This window comes from Thalassophryne amazonica, chromosome 14, assembly GCF_902500255.1.
Source record: "Thalassophryne amazonica chromosome 14, fThaAma1.1, whole genome shotgun sequence".
NCBI lineage: Eukaryota > Metazoa > Chordata > Actinopteri > Batrachoidiformes > Batrachoididae > Thalassophryne > Thalassophryne amazonica.
Window position 1 is genome coordinate 30,161,819 of NC_047116.1, and position 12,486 is coordinate 30,174,304.

The 12,486-nt window shown below is 42.1% G+C and overlaps 1 protein-coding gene across 4 annotated transcripts in view; it reads left to right on the plus strand.

Annotated features, from left to right (window-relative positions):
• The window catches only part of lrp2a (low density lipoprotein receptor-related protein 2a), a 111,211-nt gene that overhangs the window by 2,570 nt on the left and 96,155 nt on the right, over positions 1-12,486 (plus strand). For all 4 annotated transcript variants that reach the window (XM_034187279.1, XM_034187280.1, XM_034187281.1 and 1 more), the window contains exons 2-3: positions 11,730-11,837; positions 11,972-12,094. In XM_034187279.1, coding sequence (XP_034043170.1) covers positions 11,730-11,837; positions 11,972-12,094 — 231 coding nt within the window. The remainder of the gene's footprint in view (positions 1-11,729; positions 11,838-11,971; positions 12,095-12,486) is intronic.

The following is a 12,486-nucleotide window of genomic DNA, read 5'->3' on the forward strand; positions in this document are numbered from 1 at the left end:
TCAGGACTTTTACACACCTTTTATAGGACAGCGAGGGTCGCGCAGTGGTAAAGTTTCTGGCTGACAAGAGAGCTTTTGTAAATTGGACATTCAAATCCCATGGTTGACATGTTTTTTTTTAACAGCAGCTGCACGATGTGGTTACGCATGCTCCAGCTGCTCAGTCAACTTCAATTTATTTTCATTTATATAGCGCCATTGTTATGTGTCGACGCGAGTTGAGGAGCGGACCTGCGTCAGACAGAACCCAGCGCTAAAAATAACCAGAAAGCGGTTCCAACAACAGAAACAATTTATTTTTCACCTGTGCATAATAATGTGTACAAAACTAAAAGAACGTCCTTCTGGTGGAGTGACTGTTGGCACGCTCTTAAGCGCCCAAAAGGATAGAAGCCAGGCGTTCCTGGACCCACTACCACCAGACAAACACCCCCCAGGTGGACACGACAAACTGACTCTCTGTGAAGCAAAGAAGAGGTGAGGTAAGTCAGCAGTTACAACAATATCTTTCAAAAGACACACGCTATCAGCAACACATTCAGGTCTGTATTTTTTAACTTTATGCAAATGAGCAGCTTCTCACAAGTGGAGGATCACTTATCCTGCACGCCACAGCAGTGAGAAGCAAACTGCACAATTCTCATCACAATTCCAGTATACTGCGTAACAAAACACCAAGTTACTATCAACAATTAGTCGAACACTTAATCACCTTTAATGTGTGCTGACAGCAAGTGTCCTCACCCTTCCTTGCTTCACGGGCTCGATGTGTCAAACCCAGGCGCGGTCCTCAGCGTCTCACAAACGGACATCACAAGGTCGAGTTCCCAGCAGTTCTGCTTGAATCACACATGATTTAAATGCAGAACGCCATCCAATTATCTGCTTCAGCTGAAAGTCTTTAAGGTTGCATGTGAGCACCAGTCACAGGTGCTACACATGATGTTGATGAGGGTGAGGACTCTTCAGCCAGCACCTTCTCCACAGACAAATCAGTTTCCATGCCACCTGAAGAGCAAAGAAAAGAAAAGAACACCAAAACATCCAGCCACACCCCCCAACACACAACAGCCATATCACAACAAAGTTGCCTCAAGGTGCTTCACACAAGTAAAATCTAACCTTACCAACCCCTCGCACTGTCTTCCCACTGCAGCGGTTTCGTGCGTGCTTGTGCACAACACTGTCGCGTGCTCAAAACCGTTGCAGCGGGTTCATTCATGCCTGCCCATCGGCTTGATGTTTTCGTGGTTCGCTCATACTAGTTGTTCTACCGTGATTCACCCTGATTTGTACTTATTCGTACTATGTGTGAAGAGGCCCTTACAGATGTCTTGTGCAGCTTACTTGAAAGAAAGGCTGTTTTACAGTGCATCTGGACAGTATTCACAGCGTTTCACTTTTTCTACATTTTGTTATGTTACAGCCATTTTCCAAAATGGATGAAATACATTTTTTTCCCTCATAATTCTACACACAATACCCCATACTGACAATATGGAAAAAGTTTTTTTTTTTTTTAGATTTTTGCAAATTTATTACCCCCCCCCCCCCTTAAAAAAATCACTTGTATATAAGAATTCACAGCTTTTGCCATGAAGCTCAAACTTGAGCATGATTTGGAAAAGGCACACACCTGCATGATTTGGAAAGGCACACACCTGACTACATATGAGGTCCCACAGTTGACAGTGCATGTCAGAGCACAAACCAAGCATGAAGTCAAAGGAATTGTCTGCAGATCCTCTGAGGCAAGATTGTCTCGAGGCACAAATCTGGGGAAGGGTACATGAACATTTCTGCTGCTTTGAAGGTTCCAATGAGCACAGTGGCCTCCATTATCCGTAAATGGAAGAAGTTCTGACCCACCAGGACTCTTCCTAGAGCTGGTCGCCCGTCTAAACTGAGCGATTGGGGTAGAAGGGCCTTAGACAGGGAGGTGACTAAGAACCCGATGGTCAGTCTGTCAGAGCTCCAGCATTCCTCTGTGGAATGAGGAGAACCTTCTAGAAGGATAACCATCTCTGCAGCAATCCACCAATCAGGCTTGTATTATTAGAGTGGCCAGACAGAAGCCACTCCTTGGTAAAAGGCACATGGCAGCCCACCTGGACTTTGCCAAAAAGCACCTGAAGAACTCTCAGACCATGAGAAACAAAATTCTCTGGTCTAATGAGACAAAGATTGAACTCTTTGGCATGAATGCCAGGCGTCATGTTTGGAGAAAACCAGGCACCACCCCTACGTGAAGCATGGTGTGGCAGCATCATGCTGTGGGGATGTTTCTCAGTAACAGGAACTGGGAGACTAGTCAGGATTGAGGGAAAGATGCATTCAGCAATGTACAGAGACATCCTGGATGAAAACCTGCTCCAGAGCGCTTATGACCTCAGACAGTTCATCTTTCAGCAGAACAGTGACCCTAAGCACACAGCCAAGATATCAAGACTGGCATTGGGACAACTCTGTTAATGTCCTTGAGTGGACCACCCAGAGCCCAGACCTGAATCCGATTGAACATCTCTGGAGAGACCTGAAAATGGCTGTGCACTGATGCTCCCTATCCAACCTGATGGAGCTTGAAAGGTGCTGCAAAGAAGAATGTGCAAAACTGCCCAAAGATAGGTGCACCAAGCTTGTGGCATCATATTCAAGGAGACTTGAGGCTGTAATTGTTGGAAAGGGTGCGTCAACAAAGTATAGAGCAAAGGGTGTGAATATTCATGTACGTGTGAGTTCTTAGTTTTTTTTATTTTTGATAAATTTGCTAAAATAAAACAAAAAAAAAACCTTTTCATGTCATTATTATGAGGTAAAAAATGAATTTACTGCATGTTAGAATAAGGCTGTAACATGACAAAATGTGGAAAAGGTGACATGCTGTGAATACTTTCCAGATGCACTGTAAGTTGATTAAATGTATTTTTAGTCTGAGACTGTAGTGACACTGTGAAAATGTCATTGTAAATTCAAGAACTTGACCTGCACGTGCACAGTAAATCCTCAGGCATGCTGGCTTCTTTCCGGTGCTGGAGCCTAAGTCCTTGTGCAAGAGTAACACTGCATTAGAAATGGGACAGAGTTGGCACAAATACACAGCAAATCCTTTCTTTCCCAGTAGCTCTCTGCAGTCTTGGTTACAGACGCCACGGATGGAGTTTTGCCTTCAGTGAAACGTCAGCATGCTGAAGGGGGGAAAATGAGACTGTCCAATTACAGTGTGTTGTGACTTCATTTATGATGCTTTTGTTGGCATGAGCGCCAAAATAAAAAGCATGGAGTACCCCTCTGAAGAACCAGTCCTAACCAGACTAGTGTGTCGTACATCACTCCATTCATGCCTACTGCCAGAGCCCCTCCTGGTTTTTTTTATCAGCTTGTGTGTGTAGCAGTAAGAGCCAAAGTCACTTGTTTGGTAGTTGACTGCATTCTGCTGCATTGATTTCCATATGAAATAGGCAGCAGCACTTCAGTCTGACAGCGTGGCATCCGTGAGCATTTTCATGCTGCCAGCGGCCGCTTTATCTAAACACATTGATGGAAGACTGTAGACATCTTTCATGGGCCCACGTGACCAGAAAGAGATGTCTCACAAGGAGTGGACAGGTGTTTTCTTAAAACGCCTGAGAAGTGCAGCATCTGTTTGACTTCTGGACTGGAATCCTGCCTGACTGTAGAGGCTTTTATTTTTAACAGGCTCGGCATTATATTAGGCCAATATCAAAGGGGTGCCTTCTAGGTGTTTGGTGGGGTGAGGAGATCATTTGCAGCTAAAGCCATGCAGAGCTGTTGCACAGGATGTCACAGCAATGACTGACACCCAAAGCAAGTAAAGAAACAACAAAGTCCACTATGGGACTTGCATCTGATCCAGCAAAAAGCAAAAATTCCATCATCTGGGTCAGGGATTCCCCAAACCTTTCAACCCTTTTTCCTTGGAAGAAATGCAGGGTTGGTGTAGTGGAAACTTTAAATTGACCATAGGTGCGTGCAGGTGTAAATATGTTTGTCTGTCTATTTGTGGCACTGTGATTGACTGCCATCCTGTCCAGGGTGTACCCCACCTAACACCCTATGACTGATGGCATTGGCTCCAGCTCCCCCGTGACCCTTAATTGGATTAAGTGGATACAGAGGATGGATGGATGATTTCAGTCTCAAATTAGGTGGTTGCAAAAGATGCTATCTGGGCAGTGCCTGACTCTGCCTAACTTCTGGCCAAGCTACAAATTAGTAAAGAGGTTGAGAGAGGCTGTCAACCTTGCGACATTGTATGATGCCTTTTTGGTGAGTAGTGCCGTGTTTGTGGCAGATAGTGGAGAGTTGGGTGGCAACTGCCATATGTGCCTCTAAATGTCTGTGTGAGAGGGGCTTAAAGCTTAAAATAGCTTAAATTAATGAATTACATAAACATTTACCCCCCCATACAATTATCACAAACACTGAAAGTAGCTATGTAATTATACAAAATTGGAGATTTTACGTCTATGGGGAGTGAGTTGTTTTTGGAGTCAGCCCAAGGAACTGAAAGTTTTGGTACTTCTACGTAGACTTCATCTTCAAGCACCAGAGGTTGGGGCATGGGGTGTGATCATAATACCAGTAAGTTTGGATGTCTTTCTTGGAAAGGTCATTTTGATAATTTGTCATAAAAGCAGAGATTCTAAATTAATCGCTTTACATATTTTGTGTGCGTAATATCATTTTAGTTTATTATTAAAATATTTCCCATGCAAAATCATATTCAGCACGTTGGCTCTTCTTTGGTACTTTTGTGATTTTGCTGTGTAGAATTGAATGCGTGGGGGGTGGCTGTGGGTGTGGGAGGGGGCTTCATTCTAATGAAAATTACTCCTCTGCTCTTCTATGTTTTGGCAGCAATAAGGCATCTTTATCTTAAACTGTGGACGGATTGGTGGTCTCGCCTGCTGCGGGTTTAGTTTGGCTAATTAGAATAGACAAGAAGACCAAAGAAAAGGGTAAAGAAAACATCAAATTACAGAAAAAACAAAGATGCCACCCCCCAAAAAAATCATCTGCTCCTCGTCCTCCATTCTAAGCCTCTCTGCCCTTTTGCGTCTCTTAATATTGATTGACACAGTCAAAATTTGTCTTTATCAGGATGAAACCGTAAAAATGTGAGGATTAAGGAAAAGTTACAAAGACGTTATTTTGGGAATTTAAAAGAAACCTTCACTACACCAGACAGAGCTGTTGAAAGATCTGACTGTCACCTTTCACACAATGAAACACTGGTTGCATTTGAAAGCTTCCAGCAGATGAGTTTCTCTTTGGCAAACATGGTTTTTAAAAATTGTTCACCACTAAACGTACAGAAACTATAATTATTTTATACTACACAGGCAGTGAGAGTATTTTTTCTATTATTTTAATTCTTCCCTCCATTTTTCTAATTAACACAATTTCATGAACACAGTTACTCATTTTCAAATATAACAATGTTACGTCATGTACATAGTAGCTCAGTGTCATCACTGCTATCAGGATATTTGTACTTTTGAGACCTTGATGTGTTCAGATATCAGTTTCAACATTTTACACTTTAAAGAGGATCATGTGCTACATTTTTTTATCTAGATAATGTCGGGTACCAGTTGTCTCGAAAACAGATATTGAAGGTTACAGTTAAAATATCCACAGATAATGAGGCGATCTGTTTTGTTCTGTGACTTGTTTTGCTGTGTGTTGAATTTAAATGAAATATAGCTGCTGCTTGCTGAAAAACACAACAAATTGATTGACATGAAATGAAGTAAGTCCAAATCTCACTCCAAGCGTCTCTGCTCTCTACCACTGGTCTTTTGATAATCCTTTTGCTGACTGGTTTAAATGGTTGAGTTGGCCATCACGGGCTGAATCCTCCACTTCTTAGCTAAAACTCTTTGTCAGGTCCCGGCCTCTGGAAAATCAATCCGTGACTTAAGCTTAAATGGAACCAGGATCATTGAATAAATGTGTTTATTATATGGTATGGGAGTCTGCCAACTTCTGATTGGCCCATTTGCCACTTTGTGAGCTGTACCACATGCCGAGTTGACCGCTGGTGGAGCCAAGTAGACCGCGCGTGCAAAACAAGTACACCTCTCGTATCAAGCTACGCCTTCTATCGATAACGACCAATCAGATAATGCGATACAACACCTACTTTGGCTGTCAGTTTGTTGACAAGATGGCAGAAGACATGTTTGCGTATGTTAGCAACGCTGACTTAAAACAAATTTTACACGAAAAAGATGCGAACACCCGCAGAAATACACAGTCAGCAGCCAACCTGTTTCACAAGTACGTCGCTGAAAAGGGACATGCACCGAACTTTGAAACAAACGGATGCTTGACGGAGTACTCGGTCGATTTTACGCGGAAGCTAGACAGGCGAATGGCAGACTTTATAAGAAAACAAGCCCGATGTCTCTTCCTCACGGACTTAACAGGCATCTCCAGTCAATCGATGGGATTATGCGGCCCTGGTCAGGATGGGGTTTGCCAAGGCCTCGGTGAACCCCATCCTGACCAGGGCCGCATAATCACGAGTACACAGAAATCAAAAGTCTATAACTGCTTTATTATATGGTAAACAAGACATCCCATCGATTGACTGGAGATCCCTGTTAAGTCCGTGAGGAAGAGACATCGGGTTTGTTTTCTTATAAAGTTCGCCATTCGCCTGTCTAGCTTCTGCGTAAAATCGACCGAGTACTCCGCCAAGCAGCCGTCTGTTTCAAAGTTCGGCGCATCACGGGTACACAGAAATCAAAAGTCTATAATTGTATAATATCTGCAAACAGTACAGGCATGCTCAATCAAAGATATTCTAACAATAATGGGTGGACATCCAACCCCCAATTGCCCCCTGCCCGTTATTGATGATGATACCACAGAAAATGTGCCATGGCTTCTTATCACTATGGGTCAAAATTCAAAATTTTCAAACAAGGTGACTTTTGATTATATTGGTCATATAAGACTGTTAATCCTTTATTTGAATACTACGGGAGAAAATTATTATGGTGTCAAAGAAAATCCTTTTTTTCTGACATAAATGGGAACAAATTGGGCTGTCTGACTGGGTGGTTGCCATCCAGGACCCAAGGTATTCCATGGTGTTTTGGATGCAGCAAAGCGCAACACCAGCGTATGTTCCCAGACTTCACTTGGTAACAAATCAAAAGGGATTCTTTAAATTGTCAACTCATAAAATATGAACTGATGGCCCAAATAAGCTCAAAATTTCAGACTCTTCATATGTTAATACCTCAATTTTTTTCTGCAATTTTTAAGTTTATTTTAATTCATTAATTTTTTTTAAATTTTCTTTTTCCTAGATGGTCTGTAGCACGCATCTGTTGCTTGAGAGTTTCTACATGCCCAGGGATAGCATTATATGACTGAGGCTGAAGCTCCAACAGCACATTATCGCCACTTTAATGTGTTATAGTGTGCTCCCTTCATCATGTTGAGAAAAAATGTTCCTTTTGTTTTATGTGGGGAAAAAAGTGCATCTGTGAGCTGTTTTGTGCACCGTATCTCACACTTTTTCCTCCTTCCTTGGTAGAGATGATGCTAAAACCTCTGGGGTCGTTTCCTTATAACAAAGGGTCCCTTTTTAGGAGATTGCAAGCAATGTATTGCAAGTAAACTGAGCAGGTAAAAAGAGTTGCCTCCTGGATATCTGCTGAAGGAGTTAAATATGCAGCCTGTTTGGCTGGGTAGCGCTTTGGTGGTTTGTTGGCTAATTAAACTGATATAAGAAGCTGTGATTTGAGCATTTGTGAGGCTTTTAGGGCCGTAGCACTAGAGCTGACCCCACAACTGCAGTGGAAGTGATCCACTATTAAAAGAGCACATTACATAAAGCCGCAGATAAGCCATTGACTCCAAATACAGTCAACGTCTCACTCGTATCAACGTATCACATTTACTGAAAGATAGTCGATTTCAAGGCAATTCATTTGTGTGTTTTTGGTACATTTTTTCCTATAGAAAAATTACTTTTCAAATTTTGCACTTGCTGAGGAAATGTGAGGGTTTATTAATATATATATATATATATATATATATATATATATATATATATATATATATATATATATATATATATTTTTTTTTTTTTTTTTTTTTCAGTTTTGTGCCTCTAATTGCTATAAATAATTCCGTAGCTATGATTGCTGAAGCACAGTGTTTTATTTACAGTTTGAAATCCTGGTATTTTAAAAGGTTATTTGTCTTACAATTGTTGGAAGACATTTGATTAAGAAGGAAGAATGTTTTTAAACTGATGGATAGGAGTGGACAGATATACCACCAACCCCCAGCATGCATTCCCATCAACCACCTCACATCTCAGCAAAGAATTTAGGTTGAAAGGGTTGCGGTACCACTCAGTACCACTATTTATCCCATTTACATTTCTGACCAGCAACAGCATGCACCATTAATCAGGTTGTCAGTGAGACAATCAGAAATGCACATTCCTATTTGGATGGGACTGATGGAGTGCTTCACCACCCGAATCAGTCTCTCCTGGATAATGTCAGGGAAGGTAGAGCGGTGGTACCTTATCTCCACAGATGCCACTCAGTGAGAACTTCAAAAGGAGGCTTGAGATGAGTGTGGTGAAGGTTGTGTAACTGTCTGGGGGATGGCTGGCAGACTTGTCTCCGAGGCTTGTCAATGCTTTTAAGACATGCTTTATCAATGGAAAGCATCCCAACCCTCATGTTTTATGAAATCTAAAACAATTTATCAATTTTGAGGAAATCTTAAAAAAGCCAAAACAGTTATAACATTAGATGAACACTCATGTACCACATAACAAATGTTGACGTTGTCAATAGGGCACCGCAGTCTCGTTTGAGGGTGGACGCTAAAGGGGTAAAATATGACGCATATGATGTATTTTCTCTACTTCTGAGAGAAAAAACTCAGCATTTTCTTTGAGTTTTTCGGGCAAATTACACACAAACAAAGTGAAAATGCAAAGAAAAAGTGACAATGCAGTGGAAAAGTGGACAAGTGTTGTGGTTTGTTTATGACCCGGAGCACAAACATGTCAAGGCGGTTTTGCAGGCGAGAGAATACAGCTACTCTGGTTAGCTGTGTAGGCTAACACTTACTGACATGACGTCTCCCATTTGCCTCATCTTCCCTTCTCACTGGGAACCAAAAAAAACAGTACTTTTCATGACTGCTTCGGTGATTGCAGCTGAAAAACAAAACACCATTTGTCTGTGTGAAGTTATGCTGTGTATATATTGCACAACGGGGTCGGCGGGCCCCGTAAGTCAGGGGTGCCCAAGTTCGGTCCTAGTTGTCTCCCTGTTCAAACACACCTGAATCCAATGAAAGGCTCATTAAAAGCCTGCTAACGAGCCTTTCATTGAATTCAGGTGTATTGGAACAGGGAGACAACTAAGAGTGTCAAGAAGGTAGATCTTGAGGACAGAACTTGAGCACCCCTGCCGTAAGTGGTCAAATCCCGCGATAACACGCAGGGTTTAAACGAGACTGCCGTGCCCCTATCTTGGTGTGCAAAATTAGGGATTCTCATCCGGATTGCTGATGTCATCAAAATTAAGTGTGTCCTTCATGTTGAAATGACTAAACATTGCACCGGGTTTTGTAGAGGAGAAGGTGAAGTGTTTCTGGGGAGTTCCACCAAAGAAACAAACAACACCCAGATTTCAGTCATGGTGTAAGTTTGTGGAGAAAATCATATGCTGAGGTGACTTGTGGCTGCAATGAAAACTTGTAGACCGTTGGCTTCTGCAGCACACATTATATACTACAGTTCATTTCATTTCATTTATTAATTTATTTTAATGGGACAGTGCATATTAATGAACAGAAAACAAGTACTGTAAATATGCCAGATTTAGCTCAAGGCTATTTTCCATCCACAGTCCCATGGGGTAAAATTACCACCAACACAAAACATACATGACCCATACAAAGAATACAATATAATACGAGGGTAGGCTGAAAAGTTCTAAGGCTGACTATGATGCAGTTGTCGAATTGAACAAATTCAGGGTTATTTTTCTACATCGTCTCCCTGTAACTCCACGCACTTCTTCCAGCGGTGCTTGAGTGCTTCAATTCCCTTGGCATAGAAGCTTTCATCTTGAGAGTCAAAATAGTCCTCAACGCCAGCCATCACCTCATCATTGCTCCGATAGTGCTTCCCAGCCAACTTTTTTTTCAGGTTTGGGAACAGATGAAAGTCCGAGGGTGCCAAGTCAGGGGAGTATGGCGGGTGATCTACCAGTTCAAATCCACACTCGTGGATAGTAGCCATGGCCACTGTTGACTTGTGAGCTGGGGCATTGTCTTGATGGAACAGCACCCCTTTCATCAGCTTTCCTGGTCGCTTCTTTTTGATAGCCTTGCGTAACTGTCTCAGTAGGTTAGAATAGTACTGTCCATTTATGGTTTCTCCCTTTTCAAGATAGTCCACGAACACAATGCCCTTGGCATCCCAGAAAACTGAAACCATGACCTTCCCCGCAGACGAAACGATCTTGGCCTTCTTTGGAGGTGGTGATCTTCTGTGTTTCCACTGCATTTATTGTTTTTTTGTCTCTGATTCAAAGTGGTGAACCCAACACTCATCCTGGGTAAGAAAACATTCCATGTAATTGGCTGAATACTCTTCAAATTGCGCCAAGTTTGCCTTCGACATGACTAGCCTGGTGCGTTTCTGATCAGGTGTCAGAAGACGTGGCACCCACCGAGCTGACACCTTTGACATTCTAAGTTCATCATGCAGAATGTGTTCAATTCTCTCACGGGATATTCCCACAGCATCTGCTAGCTGATTAATCGTCGATCGTCTGTCGTCCATCACCATTTCCTGAACAAGGTCAATGTTTTTCTGGGTTGTGGCTGTTGCAGGCCACCCAGACCTTGGGTCATCTTCAAGGCTGTCTCTGCCCCTCTTAAATTCAGTTGCCCACTTTTGCACTGTAGATATGGAGGGAGCTTCATCCCCTAATGTAGCAACCATATCCGCATGAATGTCCTTGGGCTTTAACCCCTTCTTATGCAGGTACTTAATCACACCGCACTGCCAGATTTTGTCCATTTTTGCCGTTTCCCTCTACCACAAACTTTCAAACTTGGCTATGAACCACAAACTGCCTCACAACCTGGAAGAAAAAAAACACAGTTAGTCATCAGAAGAGTTGAACTTAATGCATGCCAAGTTTTATTGAAATGGCATTTCTCCTTCTTGGTGAGCCTTAGAACTTTTCAGCCTACCCTCGTACAATACAGTACAACACAACATAACACATTACAAGACAGACACTACAATAAACAAATTAACATGACAACACAAACAAAATAACACAAAATCAACACTATTGCTAAAGTGCCTAAATGTTAAAGTGCTGATCATAAAAAAAATACACTCTCCTCTGTATACTCTTCTTCATCTAAAATCTCAACTAATGTTCACAGTTTTGCTGACCAAAGAGCCATTCTTTAAGTCCCCTCTTAAATAAAACATACGTGTTGCTTTCTCTAACTATAATTGGTAGAGCATTCCAACTGGAACAACCCTTGATAGAAAGCACATTTTGTGCAAATGTAGACTGTCGAAACTGTACCAAACAATCCCCCCACATTGTGGACTGAATACTAGTCTCACTATATATACTATACTACAGTTATATACTACAGTTAAATGCAATCCTAATGATTGTGTGCAGGATGTGAACAGGGACAGTTCCGCTGTGTAACTGGTCGATGTATCCCAGGAGACTGGCACTGTGACGGGACATCAGACTGTGTGGATGACTCTGATGAACAAGGCTGCCGTATGTTACTCTCTGCATCACACTGTTTGCAGAAACACAGCACATGTGATGGACTTGTCATAGTGTTTGTTGGATACTCTGTGCCTCAATACAGTATGCGTCTGTAAGACAAACGTCTGTGTGTGTTCTCACAGCTCAAGCAACTTGCAGCAACAATCACTTCCAGTGTTTGAGTGACGGTGAGTGTATCCCAGATGTGTGGGTATGTGATGATGAGGAAGACTGTGAAGATGGTTCAGATGAGAGACAACACTGCTGTAAGTGTATTTCATATTAAAGGATTATTAAAACACAGAGGTGCAGGGGTGGTGGCCAAGTGGTTAAAGCGCTTGGTTTCAGTTCAGAAGGCTCCGGGTTCAAATCCCACCCCTGCCACATTTCTCCAAGTAATGTGGAGTTGCGTCAGGAAGGGCATCCGGCATAAAACCTGTGCCAGTTCAGCATGCAGATCCACCTTGGATTTGCTGTGGCGACCCCGAGTGCAAACAAGGGAGCAGCCGAAGGGACTTACTATTAAAACAGAGGTGTAAAACACACAGGTCTGATATTCCCATACAGACCAAGCAAGTGAGGTTAATAATAATAATAATAATTATTATAATTATATATATATATATATATATATATATATATATATATATATATATAT